The sequence below is a fragment of the Fistularia commersonii genome, chromosome 20, assembly GCF_037954325.1.
Source record: "Fistularia commersonii isolate RoL2024-O1a breed Wild chromosome 20, RoL_Fcom_v1.0, whole genome shotgun sequence".
NCBI lineage: Eukaryota > Metazoa > Chordata > Actinopteri > Syngnathiformes > Fistulariidae > Fistularia > Fistularia commersonii.
In genome coordinates, this window is record NC_141303.1 from 7,107,277 (window position 1) to 7,124,375 (window position 17,099).

At 38.8% G+C, this 17,099-nt stretch overlaps 2 protein-coding genes across 5 annotated transcripts in view; both read right to left on the reverse strand.

Annotated features, from left to right (window-relative positions):
* Positions 1–12,163, reverse strand: part of ppp1r13bb (protein phosphatase 1, regulatory subunit 13Bb) — a 28,250-nt gene extending 16,087 nt beyond the window's left edge. For 3 of the 4 annotated variants that reach the window (XM_086167655.1, XM_086167652.1, XM_086167651.1), the window contains exons 1-5: positions 11,821–12,155; positions 11,389–11,552; positions 4,021–4,168; positions 3,168–3,287; positions 1,927–1,997 (exon numbers count right to left, since the gene is read on the reverse strand). In XM_086167655.1, the coding sequence (XP_086023781.1) occupies positions 1,927–1,997; positions 3,168–3,287; positions 4,021–4,168; positions 11,389–11,397 (348 nt within the window). In that variant the 5' untranslated portion in view covers positions 11,398–11,552; positions 11,821–12,155. Of the gene's footprint in view, positions 1–1,926; positions 1,998–3,167; positions 3,288–4,020; positions 4,169–11,388; positions 11,553–11,820 lie in introns of all 4 variants that reach the window. The other variant, XM_086167653.1, reaches the window with a different exon arrangement.
* Positions 12,164–12,932: 769 nt separating this feature from the next.
* LOC147222762 (adenosine 5'-monophosphoramidase HINT3-like) lies at positions 12,933–16,396 on the reverse strand. Its single transcript, XM_086166806.1, has 5 exons — positions 16,164–16,396; positions 15,982–16,099; positions 15,182–15,251; positions 14,872–14,998; positions 12,933–14,789 (listed from the first exon to the last, which is right to left on the reverse strand). The coding sequence occupies exons 1-5, from the start codon at positions 16,248–16,250 to the stop codon at positions 14,742–14,744; spliced, it is 450 nt and encodes a 149-aa protein (XP_086022932.1). The 5' UTR covers positions 16,251–16,396; the 3' UTR covers positions 12,933–14,741.
* Positions 16,397–17,099: the final 703 nt, after the last annotated feature.

Sequence of the window (17,099 nt, forward strand, 5' to 3'; positions counted from 1 at the left end):
CCCAGAAACAAAGCACTACAATATCTTGATTTTCAATTTCAGTTTTTCAAATGCTAATGAAGCACGAGATGTTTCAAAAGGCTATGTGTGCTTTAGTAATGTTTACATACTGGTGGGTCACACAGACACTTGTGATGAAGGGATGCATCTTTTAAATACTGCAGGTTGCAGTCACATATTTTCAAGCCTTTTCAAAATAAAAGAAGAGTTGAGATTTATCTCAACACATGAAATTAACTGATAAAAAGAGGCAACAAAGAAAGCAGAGAATTAAACTGAGGTGCACTGATATTTCTCTACATTTAAATGAATGACAGGCGAACAAATGAAACGATGAAGGAAAATGCAATAGACAAGTAAAGCACGATGATGAAACATGTTGATAAACTGTTAATAAGTAATCGGTACTTGTACATGCTTAAATTGCTCTATGAAAATAAAATAAAACTGACAGAGGCACTGCTGCTCTTTATGAGGATGATCAGCTCTGCTTGGTGGAGTGAAAGCCCCTGGGGTTTGGGCAGCAGCCCGTAGTAAAGCCGAAGCAATGATCCTCTTAGGGCCTGTTATATCATCCAGCAGGCTGACTGATATAATCCTTCAAATCAGATATTAGGAAGAAACTTGGACAAATGAGCGTCAATACTTAGGAGGATAAGCAGATCCAGGCATACAGCTGATAATGTTTTCTTAAATTAACAAAAAGTGCAGACAAAATAGTACCTTAATTTCCGTTTGTCATAGCATGCTGTGATTAAACACCATATTTCAATCGATGATTGACATAAGAAATTCAATAATGTTTTTTTTTAAAACAAACTGAATTGCACGTTTTGGATATTTGGTGGCATACTGTAAATGGAACAGCCCCTGAGTGCGCTGGTGAAGCACAGCTATCATCTTTTTTTGAAAACAAAAACCACAATCCTTCCATCTCCTGCTGTGCTGGTCTCTTCCACTCACCCTAAAGGTTTAATTAGTTTCGATTCCTTGAGCGCAACACTTTCCTATTGTAAAATCTGGGGCAGATGGTCAGAGAGAGGAAAGAGAGAAAGCGAGTGGATGCCATGCCAGAGGCTGCTTTTATCAAACATATTCACATCTACAAAACACACATATCCAGAAGTTGGACCTCAAAATGCATGACAATGGGTTCACCTGACAGGGACATACTGGCAGTGTCTTAGGACAAAAGTCTTGGAACACTAGTGTCACTGAGGCTACCATTAAACACTGGCTTGCTCCAGGAGTCATTGATAATAAGTCTAGACGGAACTTTTTTTTTTTTAAGTGTCAACATAATAATGTGAAATCAGCTCATTGAATGATTTACTATGATAAAGCAATGGAAATAAAATATTGTTTTTTTTCTATAAAAGGGATTTACTAAAAAAAAAAACAGTGTTTGATTTCGAGAAAGATCAGCTTACTTTGTCAATTAGCTACAAACACATTTATTTAATGCTTGGTAACAAACTTGAACTAAAAATTCTGAAGACAAAACATAATTTAAAATATCATACTGATTGAAATTTGAGTAGTTGTATGATAAAAACACCAGATTATTATTCGCCACAGGGATATTGAAAAAAAAAAAAATCATTTTCAGATATATTCCTCAAGCTTTCTACCAACTTTTTCTTCTCCTTTCTGCTTATCCCTTCAGGGGTCGCCACAGCGAATCAACTTCCTCCATCTAAACCTATTCTCTGTATCCTCCTCTCTCACCCCAACTACCTTAATATCCTCTCAAGCTTTCTACCAACAATTTAAATTATGGACTTTGCAAATCATCTCTCTGATGCTGAGACTTTCTGACAGACTGTCAAGATATCTTTGCTATCAATATTCATCAAAGTTCACTGACATTTCAATAATCTACTGAGTGTGTATTCAGACAGCATAATGAACATTTAGAAATCTCACCCCATTCTCATTGTGTTTCTCTCCGGTGTTTCCACTTCTGCGAGTTGTCTGATCCTGAGACTGCTGACTCCCTGCAAAAAGAGACAGGCCCCTTCATGTCACAAGCATAGAAATGAGATGCAAGGTGGTAACACACACTGATACATACACAACTGCACAGATGCATACACGATTGCAGATGACAAAGATCATTGTCAGGAAAACTTTGAAAATCACTGATTTGATTGCACATGACAGTGGGATTTGAGCATTGGAACAGTCACTGCTGACTAAAACCACATAACTAACTTTTCCATCATAAAAACAGAGACTAGATTAAACAATTCAAATGTCAGGGGCAGGCTGGCATGGTGGCGCAGTGGTTGGTGCTTCAGCCTCACTGCATGAAGGACCCTGGTTCAATTCTGAAAAGGAAATCTTTCTGGGTCTGCATTATATGGTTTTCTCCCACAGTCCAAAGACATGCAGCAGGTTAATTGGAAACATTTTTGGGAAATTGCCCTGAATTATATATATGTGGCAACCAGTCCAGGGTGTACCCCGCGTTGACAGTTGGAATAGGCTGGTGCATCCCCCTGACCCTGAGCGCAAGATAAGCGGCAGACGCTGGATGGATGGATGTCAGAGGGATAGAAAGAATATTAGCCGCTTACTCTTAGTAAAACACTAACTGATGCATGTAAACACTTTTCAAGTCAAGTTTCAAATGAATATCACCTGAATTCAATCAACCAAAGCAGATTTCTGCCATTTTGATTTTCTCTGCCCTTTCTACTTATAAATGTGTGGGGACTGAACAAACCTATTTCAAATTTAGAGGTTGTAGGAATGTATTTTGACTTTGAACTTTTGAGTTTGAGAAAATGGAAAGAGGATTTCTTCCATGGACAAGCTCCATCAGGACTTCATTAAGCTTCAATCTATCTTCATTTAGAGACAAAAAAAATTGTATTTCATACACCACACGCAGCTTATGGTTTCAAGGATTTTAGAAAATAGTGTGTAAGTATGACCATCAAATGGAGTAAGCTGCATAAGGGCTAAAAAATAGGAGAAAACCAAATCATTACAAAGCATTGACTGGGTAAAAGGGAAAGCAAGAGAAACACCTGTGTTCATTGCAGAGGAGCCAGCAGAAAAAGGTGTCGCAAATTGCCAAACATTGCCTGCCCATGCCTTCCACCCAGTAAGATGACACACAAAGGAGGGTATTTGCCATAGCAAACTGCAAAAATACTTACCCTGATCGCTGTTCTCAGTTGGTGAATCTTCATGCCGCAGAAAGAACTTGACTTCTTGTTTCCGAGGTCCCCATTTCTGCAGATGCTCATACATCATGTGCTCGAAGGGGATTGCACGCTCTGCGGGAGCAGCAATGAGAAAAGGTGACCATATGTGTAATGCTAAAGTTTATGTTCCAACTGATTCAAACTACACCAAAGGACTAATTTATCTTTAAAATAAGGAACGATGTTTGAGCTATTCTGCTCCTATGCAAAGCTGTTCTTTCTTTAATGGTAATTTTTTTCCCCCAATCGAATGAATGGCCATAAAATGATGTGTAAAACTTTCCCTTTGCATTTTAAGAGTGTTGTCTTTTTGTGACAAACAGAGACTGAACATAGAGACAGAGTGGTTTTAGGAGGTTTGTGTTGTTGGACAGCTGCTTTGTCAGGCACTAGCCGAACACGATTGCATAACCTGGGTTAATAAAGCTCTTGGCTGGGATGTTCTTTTCAACAGGAGTGGCCCCTCAGCAAAAATGCTGATAACACCGGGTGTGTCTGTAGGATGATGGTGATGGAAGCAAATCGTTTTCGACCATGTGGAATCCTTTGTGACAGTGCTGTGAACTGTATCAGCTCTCATACCACTTCCAACATACAAATTTGTACAATTCTCATGTGAAAAATGTTGATGGGAATGGCGATTCTTCCTTTAATTCCTTCCTGAGATTTAGATCCTTTTCAAGTTAATTCTACTTGACTATAACACAGATTTCTTCCTGCTCTCACAGTCATCTCCAGTTATGAGTTTGTTCTTTGTTTTGTTTTTTTCTTGCAGATAGACAGCAGAATATTAACAAGGTCCTACCGTTGCCTCTCCAGACCTCAGCAAGGTGGCAGCCACTCTCACCAGGCTCTTTGCAGAACTCAACAACATCGCGGCATGTAGTCTCAGGAGTGATTGGCACCTCAGTCATGGCCTGTTCCCCATCACTGAGGTACACCGTCAAGATCATCTGAAAAGAGAGACAATTATAATCATTAGCAGGACACTACGGAGACTGAAAAGGGACAATAAATATAACAGAGCGTCAAAGACAAAGTCAAAGGCGACATCGGAAAATGTCTTTATGAACCAATTCTTTCACAGCTCCCAGAACAAATCACGACATGCACAAGAGTGGATGAGCATTCAAAGTAATTTCTAGCTGTGTGTCTTTAAAAATACCACACATAATCATAGCACTGCATTATGCTGGCTATAGCAGCTATGAACTACTGGTACAGTCATGTCTGTGCCTGTCATATTGCTGCTTACTATGGTTAGAACCTATAACACCACTGAAAATACAGTGTACCATTTGAACTGCAGGGTAAGACATAGCCACACAGGCTGCCACATATTCACGTTAGTAAAAGCAGTTAACTATAGATATCACACAACCCTATCTAGGTTCTTAGGAGACATGTTTTATCTATAGGAGTGTGAGGAGGCAGTGATTCAAAGTATCAACATTTACAAATGTGTGATGGTATAAAAGCATGCACAATAATCCAAAGAGAGGATTGTAAAAGGGCAAAGCATAAAACTGAGATAATAACCTAAATAGACTGTATAGCACAATGATGATAAGCCAACATGTTTGCGTTGTGCTCTTTGGACTTTTCCATATGGGACTAGTTGCATATTTCCTATGTTTGTCTACAGCTACAATGCCTCCAGAGTAAGTGATTAATGAGCAAGCAGTCAGAATAGCTTCACTTGTTTGCATTCGATGAAAGGATTTACAAAATGTGATAGATTACAAGAGTTTATGTCAGGGTGTGAACTGCTGTGTTGTGAAAAGATTAATAAGCAAATTTAAAACAATAACTTTGCTCCACTATCTTTATACAGGGGCTTAATATTCTATAGCAATATGAAAAGATGTATAGGTAGTAATAATTACTGCGTAGTATAGGTGTTAAAAAGGTTAAGACTGAATACATTAGATAAGCACAGACAGGGTAATATATTGTATGTGGGTCCACTGGCACAGCTGTTTTTTTGTACATTTCAATTCAGCCATTATCTTGAACTGCGATGGCATTTTTTGAAATAAGAACACCGCTTACTGACCCCCCGACTTATTTTTTTATTGACTCACAACACTGAGGCACAGTGGGTTGAAATCAGTCTAATCAAGAGAAAGCTGATGAAGAAAAACAACAAAAACAATCCGGATGTTCCTTGTAGATACAACATATCTAAGAAGATTCTGTCTTTGCTTAGTACGCACTGACTGGGGATAAATACATACATGTACAGACATACCACATGTTGTAATAATCCATTTGAACTTGAAGGTTGTAAAATGTGAAAAAAGATTAGATTAATCAACTGCTTTGTTGAATACAGCCAACATGCAGGATGAGAGGAGTGGCGGATAACATCCTCACCAAGTGCTCTTTTTCTTATGCCAAAGACACAAACAAACCAACAAAAGTTTTTCTTCTTAAGTGGCAAACAGAATTTTACATTATTCTGTGGGCTGACATGTAGGGAATTAGGGGCTGACTTCCTGGCACTGATTCTGCTGACTCACCAGAGAAAATTAGGCTACGAAGAGGCCACTGAGGAAAGTGGTTAAAACCTGAAAACCACAGTGAACTTACATATAAATATTCAAATTGATTGCACAAATCTCAATACATTCCATTTTGGCATCCAGCTTTTTAACCTGCTCAACACCTTTTCTCCACAAGCTCCCTGATTGAGTTAAGTTGCCACCCAAAGCCAAAAGTTAGCTGAAAAACAAAAGAAACAGAACAAAAAACAAAAACACTCATCGCAAATTACAAACAATTACATCATAACTCCGGACAAATTACACATAAGCTACACTATCATTTGACCTGTGTTACTCACTCCTGCCTTCTAGAAATTCACCCATGGATTCACAGCTAATCTAAACTTATGACAAACCTGTATCGAAGGCATTCACTTTTGAAGTAACTTTAGTAAAATGTGAGACCTCCACTTTCCATCAGTGCATCGGTGACCCTGTTGCCCCAAGGGGGCCATGCAGAGTGCTTCAGTATGCCAATGTCATATAAAATTAAGGTTTAGTCATTGATCTAGCTATAGACCATGGCTCAAAGAGTCTCTCTAAGTGACTCAGTGCTTTAGTGATGCGACTGTGTGATTCATTGACATTTTCTGCAGCAGACTTACTGCAACAATATGAATATTTGACTTTGGAGCTACTGATTTTTGTCAGCTGAATATAGCAAATATGTCCATATTCTCTCACCTTTGATAGCAAGAGTAGAATGAAACTGCAATGAAGTCAAACACATTTGTTCTTTTTAGCTTTCTCTCACAAATCCATTAGTATTCCTTTTACAATTCCACATTCAATGCACTCATGCTGCTATTATTTAGACCTGATGCAGAGATGCGCTAGGAGCAAATTTAATCTAGCACAAGTAACAATTATTCCTGTTAAAATAAAGAAAAGGGAATGTACCTTGTGGTTATCAGAATGATTTGTACACTTATTGATGAATAATAATTTTCTAATCCCGAAGGGTTCCTAGAGTGCTTTAACAAGCTGATGAAGATTCAGTGTAGAGTCAAAAGATAGTCAACACCTGACTGCCTACTTATGACAAAAAATAACAACAGCAAAAACATCAGCGCAACTACTCGGGTTTCTAAGAGAAGAAAGGATGCCCTTGTCATTCTAATCCAAGGATTGCCATGCAGACAAGGTGAGCACTGCATATTTTGACATATCATTATTTTATTGTCTTTCTTGTACTGATTGTTCTATCTTGAAAAAAATACCGTAAAATGCTAATTTTGGCAAATACAAGCAAAAAGTATTGCCCTTTGCAAACACCATGCAGAAGTAGCACATAATCTTGACGAAACAAGACCAATTAAAACTGACTTAAATTTTGGATGGAAATCAGTTTGGCCAATTAATATTGCAGTGTAGCAGCAAATGCCAGTTTTGCAGCATTTACAATTTACCAGGTGGATAAATACATGGAAATATGTACTTTTGTCCTGAAAAACTGCAGCTAATGCAGAAAAGTAAAAAGGTATAGCTTCAAGGGAAAGTAAACTGTTGATATGAAAATGATTATCGTCAGGACGACTTGCAAGTATAAGTAGATGATATAACTTAGCCCTTTTTTATGAGTGCCTAATGAGAGGATGAACAGGTGAGGCCCAATATAAGCAGCATTCTGTTCAGTCAGTTTGCTGGCAAAAATATTAAATCAATACGATTCAAAGGAGTTCAAAGTTTAAAAATAGAACCTTCTCAACATTTGACTCATTACCACCCAGTAAACAACTCTAGGAAGATTACTGTCTGAAACCTTAAAAATGCAAATGGACAAAAGTTAACCACAACATAAACAAATAAATCATGAGAATGATAGCAAAGACAAAAAGAGAGCCTCCAGTGATCCAGATGAATAACCACTGGAGGGATACGAACCGCCCTCACTAAGTTGCGTCTGCCCATGTTCTTAGCTCTCTTGACTGCCTTCCTTTTCCTCCTGATTTCCTTCTTTGGTGGTCGATGATGTTCCTTTGCCCAAATGGGGCTCTCCTTGGAGAGACTGACAAGGCCACGTAGCACTATAGTCACAAATCTTTTCATCATTGCTATGCTGCTATTGCAGGCATCGGACTCAATTGTTATGCCATCCTGAGCTGAGCTCTGAAACTGACAGCGGTGCATGCATTGGGAAAGTACTGCAGAGGAGACTTGGGAGGAAAGAACACTTGCTGTATGGGTAATTCAAGGAGGGAGGGGGGAGAGAGAGTTGGAGAGAAACAAACAGACAGAGCGAGGGAGAGAGACAGCATGAGTCTGAGGGATGTGAATACCAGTGGAGGGGGGGTGCTGGCAAGTCTCTCTTTTGGAAAAGTGTCCCTGTGTTGTGCTGGTGGCCGCAATACCGCTGACTCTCTACTAATGAGTCTGTCAGCCTCATCTGTGTCCAGCTGGTGGGTTACAATCAAGAAACAGGATGTGGACAAGTGAGCAGGAATATAATTCTGCATATGGCTTGAGACATATAACATCTCTCTTGCCTGATTCATCATAATGCTACAGCGGTCACATGTGGAAATGGGGCATTGATCTTTAAACTGTGCCAGGGGAGAGAAATGCTTGACTGACCTCAACACTGCAAGAGTCAGATAAAGAGACCCTTCTTCTAAACAAATCTTACCTATCACTCATTCACCCACAAAATTGTAAAAATTTACTGAGAAAAATATCTAGGATACTGCTTGTGTGTATTTTTCATGCCCTTAATCGTCAAATCCTGGAGATTCAAGTGGCACAAACTGGAGTAATAGCCCTCGCAACTCCTTCCACCTATTATGCAAAACTTGAGAAATCTGCGCAAGCCTATAGACTGTCACTTAAAACAACTTAAATGAGAGAGAAACAGAAAACGTCATGATAAACTATCCAATGCAAGACAAAAATATCAAATTTTCCAACAGATCTCGAATCTTGGCATACAACAAACTGGAGGCAAAATGCACAATATTTCCCAGCACTGATTCAAGACACTAGGACACCACAATTTCACACATTACACTGCAGTGGGGAAGACAACAACGTTACACGCCAAGCAACCAAGGCAGCTCTGGTGTAAGGTCAATAATACTCGAAGGGAAAATATATGATTTCGACTTGATAATCATTATGCATTTCTTAATTCACTTGTGTCAAAATTATGCAATGACTGCCAAACCCTCAAGGAGGCTTGAGTAAACCGCACTACACTGAGTATTAGATCCAAGGCGATACCTACTATCTGAACTGAAAAAGCCTCTCGGATGAGGGGTGATACATCTTCAAGTGAAGAAATTCAATTCCAGTTGCCACGACAAGATTTCAACAAGATACCTACTGATGTTTGCTTGCACATAATCATGTTGATAGGCATCATGAGAATTTAGTATGTGGAAGTTCAAATTACAATAATTGAAATTTTGATTAGTCTTGTAGCTCTTAGATAACGTCTTGGATAAGGCTTAATCAAATTCCAAAAACCTCAATTTTTATACCGCAAAGAAAGCAAACTAATGGTACAAAGCCTTAAGATGCACATCTTTTAAATTAATGATCTTGTTCTGATATCTTTAGACATGATTTTGTTTTTCCTTTCAATAATTTGGCTGATCAGTCACAAAGAGGACAGCAATACCTCTGTTAAGACTAACATCCACTCGGATGTTCTGATTCTGACTTGGCAAGGTTGTTTTTGATATTTTGACAAGTAGATACATAATTTTCTATAATACAGCAAAAACAAGCAATAAATTACACATTTAGGGAAAAAATTGCATTGTGGCATCCATAAAGATGAGGGAAAAAACCTTCCACATTTTGTAAAATGGTATCACCTTCCAGAAAGAGAAAAACAAGAATGAGCTGTATTTTTCCCATGGTTCTTCAACATCAGTGGATATTAAGTGCTAGATGTTACAACCTGAATTTTAAACAAAGCTACTTCAGCACTGGGGAAAAAAGACATTTCATATTTCCTTTGGTATTTTCTTTATGAAAGAAATAGAAACAGAAATACCAACTGACAGGAGTCTACGTAACAGGAAAGCATGAAGAAAGCCTGTTTAATAATATATTCTTCTAATGTCACAAAAACAGGAATCGGGCGGCGTCTTACAGGTTGTAGATGTTAAATAAATGAACAACTGACTCTTTTATCACTCAACATGTGACTTGGAATAAAAGCACAGTAGTCTTAGTCGAATTTTTAAAAAACTTTGTTCAATGATATTGCCAGAACAGAAATCCCCTGAGACAGTGCCATAATAAATAAGCATATTTCCAAAAATGAAAAAACGACAATAGGATGCACTGTTTACTTTTCCTCTAAGTCATGCTCTGCCCAGCACCACTGTGTGAGATTAATGCTACTCGACAATCTACTCAGCTCAAAAGTTCCCCTTAACAACAGAGCATTACTCGACGCAGCCACATAGACCTAGATCTGCCAAAGTCTCATTGGCTGTTGGAATCACGCGAGAACCAAATGCAGGGCTGCTCCATGCTCGAATGACTCTTTGACTCTGATAGCTTGTTGGTGCCGCAGGGTACAAACGTCCACCAGAGCTGCCGTCACAGTCAATCCTGTGACAGTGGCAGGAAATATGCAGTAACTTCTCTGCCAGTTTGTACACCTGATGATCTTGACACTGTATTTAACGGATGCACAATAACTTGGAGATAACTGGCTGAAAGTAAATGGCATCCATTTACAATAACTTTTGAATGAAACAGTAGTAAGCTTATCCTTTGTCTGAGTTACATGTCCTCATCCCTGAAGGCACAAAGATTTCGAAGCATCTTCCCACAATCCATCCTGAACAAAGCATTAGAGGCCTAAGGCTGCCATTCTATCAGTTTCAATGATGTTCATCTTCAATAATAAACAGGGACAACAGCATTAAGTACTACTTCTTCTACAATGTATCATAACCTGCAGCAACTACTGCTATAAGGATGAGCGTTAAAATATTTTACACCCTTCTTTTAACATTATCAAACCCAAAGAAAATCCCTATTTTCAAGACAAAATGTGTAGCTAGGGAGGGCAGGGTGTAAAGTTGCTCTATTTTATTTCCACAAAGTACAGCTTATGATATCGGTTCACCACTGCTAATTTACAGACTCTTATTTCATCTTCATCCTTTAGGGAAATTTCATGTTTTGAGTCAAAAGCAAAAAGACCCCTCCCCACACGCAACGGGCCATGATCATCATGTTGCCAGGCAATATCTATTACTTCCCCTCTTTGTTCAACAATTATCATGAAAAACTTCTACAGCAATGAACAAACAGACAGCGGTAAACGTGAGTGTTGTATTTAACACGAGCACCAGATCTGTTGTGATACTAACCCAGAACAGATTTACCAATATAATAATATGGCCAGGTATAGGACATGTGAACCGGAGCCCCCATCCACTGTAGACTACAAGTGATGGGTTATAAAACTTTGTAAGTGAATTTTATAAATAGTGAGCAAGTGCTGCTACATGACATCTGACCACTTTCATCACATTGATATCACACCGGTTACTGCACAATGAGAGGAATAAGGCAATTTAACACGTTGACATCTTACTTAATATCAAAACGTATCATTATATGAAATATGGCCGGAATGGAAAACTTCGTTAGCGTAAACTTACCGGCATCATATTGGTAGCTTTGGCAGATTAAATTCCGGAGTGCATCGGCAAACAGGCTCCCGGCTCGCCCACGATGGCACCGCCGTGGAGTCAGTCCAGACCCACCTTGTTGATGATGGGCTCCGGTTACACTAACGTGACAACCAACAGGGCCTCGGTCCTCTCTGCAAGATAAAATAGATGAGCACTGTGAGATTCTGAAAAAAACACCCTAACGACTTCATATTTGGACATGGGGGAGAAAAGTCATCGCCGGAATGTCGGTGTTACTATAAACGAAAAACGGGTATTTAAATGGCCCAGGCGTGGCTCCGTGCAGCTGCTGCTACAAACAACCCGATGGTTAGCCAGCCAGCGTTCGTGCATGTAAAAAATAACTAAAGATTATAAAAGCCTTGAGTCGGTGAGTTATTTCGCTCCAGTTATACTTACCAATGTCAGAGGCGAATCATTGCTCCATTTGCTAATTCTTAGCTACGTTAATTGTAAAGGCATGCAGCTTACGGAACCAGCTGTCAGCCAGCCAGCTCGCGTTCTTTCGCCAAGTCCTTCTGTTAGCTCTTTTCTGAGGCGGCTAAAGGTGGCGAATTCTCCGCTCTCTTCGGTTCTTCGGTTCGATATAGTCACTCATCGACAACCGCTATCGAAAAATTACGATTTAAAGACGGGAAAATAAATAAATGTCAATTCAGACAGCCGTGCGTGTTATTTTTGTAGTCAACGTATCGGCCCACCGTTAGCCAGCTAGCAAAGCTAGTTGAGGAAAATACAAATAGTTGTTGACGGTGGGAGGGGCGGGGCTACATCTCAGTGTCACGTCAACGTGGAATGTCAAAAATCTAACGTCACCGGCTGAGGTTATGGATGGTCGTTTATCAACCCCTGGCGGAAATATTCCCCCTCAAACTCACACAAACGGCTCAGAGCCTCACACCTTAAATCGATTTTGAAGATTACTCGTTGTGATTTGTAACCGCGATAGGCTCACGCTTATGCAGATCACCCGTAGATCCATTACCGGACAACCATGCAGTCCTATCGCTCCTAGTTAGTTGCTGTACTTGCTGCATACAATCTTCTGCAGTAGAGGAATAAAAGATACAAGAACGACGAACAAATGTGGTTTTGAAGAATCCCCCTGTTAACAATGACCGTGCTTACAGACCTTGTCTACAGCCTTTATTATTATAACCTCCCAATAAACAATTTTTACTGTCTATTGTCCTTGCAACAACCACCAATAGGTAATAAGGTCGATGTAAGGATTATCAGGCATGGTAATTGCAATGATTCGTTCACAATTCTTGGCATAAAATAAAACCTGTAAAATCACAGTACCTAGTTTTCATCACAAGTTGCTAAATATGCACTTGACTCTTTGCTCTATAGTACAAACTGAATGATGATTAGTCCACAAGTAAATAATATTCATTTTGAATTCACAGTATTTCAAATGCTGTGAGGTTCAAATGAAGTGGTCCTCACTGATAACAAGAGAAGGAATGAAAAACATTTGAAAAGGGTATACTTATAAAGTGATCAACAGGTTTATTTTTCTGAACACAGTGAGCTGCAGTCTTATGCATTCATTTTCTGTTTACTTAAAAAAAAAGTGGAGCATTGATGCTGGATGTGTGCTAAACTGTGTCCTACCCCTGTGTGCTGTGGTTGTCATGAAGTGGAGCATTAAGTCTCTGTCATAAAAATTGGAATTTGTTTTTTTCAAATATCCCCGCTTTCTCTCTTTGACAAGTGGTAGGCAACTTTGAACTGATTTTACAATTTTGTAACCGGTGTTAACCTCTTCTTATTCTCATCGGCTCTGTATTTTCTTCCTTGTATCTACCAGAATGTTTGCTGACAAATGCAAATTAATCTCAGAAAGGTCAGAAGCCACTTCAACCCCTTCTGTTTTATTTCAATGTTTATTGCAATTGAGGTAATTCCGACTGTCCAAGGCCAAAAAGTGGTCCAAAGAGGATGGCAAGGATAGATTAGAGGTCCAAAGGTATTAAGTATTATTTCCTCTTCATCTGTAGCTGTAAATGATGCTTATGTTATGTATGAATGACTTCTGCCATTCACAAGAGAGTAAATCACATTTATTCATTGTCCAAATTGGGCAAGAGCCAAGGTTTAGCATATCTATCACAGGGCCACACATGGAGACATGCAGTTTTTTCACCCTTATACAAATACTTACCAACTATGTGTGCTATTTCTCATATTAAAAATATTTGTAAATTTGTAAACGCTTACTTCTTATTTCTTCAATGGAATCTCCAGTCAGTTAAGTTATACTACTGACATCTAGTGGTTTTCAAGTGTAGTTAATAAAAGCAGAACAACTCCGAGTGGAATTAAATATTGTTGAAGGTTTGAGTAACAAAAAAAAAAAAGATCATTTGAATTGTTTTCCTGTATAGTATGTAAAGTGCTAGCATGAAATTACTGTATTTACAAGTTGGAGGATGGGCACATGGAAAATCATAGTTATACATATATAAATCCAGTTACTTGATTATGTTATACCATTGTGAACTCTTGTGATTTATAGGTTCATTAATGTCCCAGTGAACTATATAAAAATTTGGATAATAACATTTGTCACATGAAAAGAAAGTGAGCCCTTACCTGTTACAAACAGGTTTACAAACTGCAAAATCCAATATCACAACAATCATTAAGTTTTTAGGGACAAACTAATTATTAGTATTATTACAAACATGTTAACTTTTAAGTTGTGCTTGTTACTGCATACCAACCATGTTAGCCTCATTGTAGCTATACTTTCTACCACTTTATGTCTTGAACGGCAACAAAAACCAGCTAGTGATGATCTGGCAATAAAATTAATTGTCTTGGAAATATGAAATAAATATTATTGAGCTGTTTAAGGGATGACCCCAATGTATTTTGTCATTGTTTAATTAAATATTACACAATAAGCCAAGGTTTCAAGTGACAGAACAAAAAGAAAAACACCATCTTCAGAAAACCATATCAAACTTACACCAAATATTTCAGACTGGATTCTTCTGCAAAGTGACATGAAGGAAATAATTTAATTCAACTTAACTTCACCTCACCAACTGTCACTTTTTTCCTCATCATTATGATCAAAGCAATTGTCCCCATTTTATTAAAAGAAAAAGAAATATAATCCTGAATAGATGCGATACCTCCTTCAATCTATTGAAATAAAATATACATACTTTTTTTTGACACTTTCCTGCATTTCAGAATTATTGAGCAGCTCATAAAGCATTGACTTATTTAGTTAAAAAGGCATCAAGTAGGATTTAAATCTGAGGCAGAACTTTGACTGTGGTTCCTTCAGACATGGTTCGTCCTCATTTGACCTTTCCTTTCGTCTTCAGCTGAGACAATACTTTGTCTACCTGAAACGGGATGAGCATAGAGAGAGTGCTCACTGCGAGAGCTTAGAAATGGATTTAATGTATTTGACAGTCTTACACTTACTGTGATAAACCAGTGTGACTGTGGCCCGTAGCGAAGCTGAGACCTAATGTTCATTTTGCTGGCTGGAGCCAAGGCGTGAAGATGAAGATGGGAAACAGATGTAAATGGAGGTATGTGAAACCCCATCCTACAGAAATTGAGTATGGACATTTTAGAGATCAATTTGCTGACAATTCAAAACCTAGAATATCTGGAAGTCATCTGATATTACAAGAGCAGGCTTAGGTTAACAAGAAGAAAAATAGCTTCAAAAAAACAGGAACATGTGCATTCCTACTGTCTTCAGGTAGGTGACAGTAGGGTGATTTACCTGACATCGGTGAGGTCGCTCACATTGTTTTTCTGCAAAACACTTCTTCCCATGTCTTCCATCCGTTCCACTGTGAGGAAACAAATCAGTGATTATATACATATCAATACATGTTCATATAAATGCAGATTACTTAGATGGTGGGAAACCATGTGTCAGGAATGTTTGCATCGGCTGCCGTATTTTTTTAACTTCCATCATAGCAGAAACTAAATTCTTTGAAAGAATTTACTTGTAAGCGTGTAATACATTTCATTCCCTCATTTACCTCTGTCCAGACTAGTTGTTCAGAATTTGTTATTTTTTTAATTTAAATTACGCATTTATGTCTTCTTGGTGAGTGCAAATATCTTAAATAATATATGTAGAGTTCAAATCAGCGGCACTGTGTCAAGAAAGCACTAGACAATTGTAAAAAAAAAAAAATATCTGTATAGACTGAAATCAATTATTGATTTGCTTTCATGTAAACTGAGGCAAAGGGCATATTAGTCCCTGGACAGACTTCTGGACATATTCTAAAATGATCACCGGGTAAATAGTCACGAATGGTTTGACAGCATGGTCCAAAATAAGAAGAAGATCGAGTTGGACTGATCATTCTGAACAAGACAAATAAGTTCACTTAAACTGCTGATCTGTTCATTCATTTCGAGGGGGGTATTTAGGGCGATCGAAACCTTGAGACACCTCGGGGCCCCTCCCAATAATCAATCAATCAATGTCGGCTCATCTGAGCATGGACTGAGCATGAAGTAAATGTAAACTTTAACCATTTCAAAACGTGCAAAACCCCTCACCTAGAGGGATGTGGCCCCCTTGAAGAGCTTTGCAGTTGTTTATGTGCGCTTTGGGGATGACGAGGTAGTGATGAGCAGCGCCGGGCGTCACATCCCGGAAGCAGAGCAGCTCCTCGTCCTATCCGGGACAAGCTTCAACACGTCGGAACTACCCAAATGGTAAACAAAGATATTTTACTTACACTCCGCAGGATTTCTGTGTCACTCGAACCGTTTGCAATTTGACAGAAAGGACAGTCTTCGTCCGTCGAGGCGTCCGGGGTTCCCATCGTATAGTTCTGAAGTTGAGTTGCTGTCAGAAAAGTGTTTGGTTTGTGTCGAAAATACGTCGGAGATGCCGAAGTAATGCCTGCTGGGCGGGACCGGACAGGACGCTCAGTCGCTCATCGAGCGGAATAAGAGGAGGTCCTGCCGTTTCTGGCGTTCTCGGAACTTCGAGCGACGCCATTTCAGCTCCGGGCAAAAAAATAAAAATTCCTTCGGGGATTGTGATGCGCACCGAAACTTGATCCTCGCAGGATTGGGCAAACTCCGGCCCGTTTGCCTTTTTAATCACCAAAGATTGGTACAGAATTCATACTTGATGTCAGTGATTGAATCAATGAATGTGGGAGGTCAAACAGGACATTATTTTATTTTTGGAGCTACTTGAGAGCTCTTGAGAATTTTTCTGAGCTGAATGGTTGGCTTTAAATCTTAAACCTTAAAAAAAAAAAAATCTCACCCACTTACTGTAAATTGTAATAATCTATCTGTATATATGTTCATAACTGCAATATTTCATTTCATAACAGCTACATAAATGATTGTGTATTCATAGATACAAAAAAAACCCTGATATTTTAGCTTAAAGAAAATGCTACATGGGATCTTGACAGCACAGATATTCATTTGTTAATTTAAATCAGCCCAATGGGAAAGTACACCATTAATCCACTTTCCATTGAAGAAGCAAACCTTTCCAATTTGGAATCAACATAAGTTTTCATGTTTTCCATCAATAAAAAATCCATAATGATTTCCATTCTCACATTTGTGCACAATCATGTTGGAAAAGGAAGAGGTCAGCTCCAAACTGTTCCCACAAAGTTGGGAGCATGGATTGATGGTATGTTGAA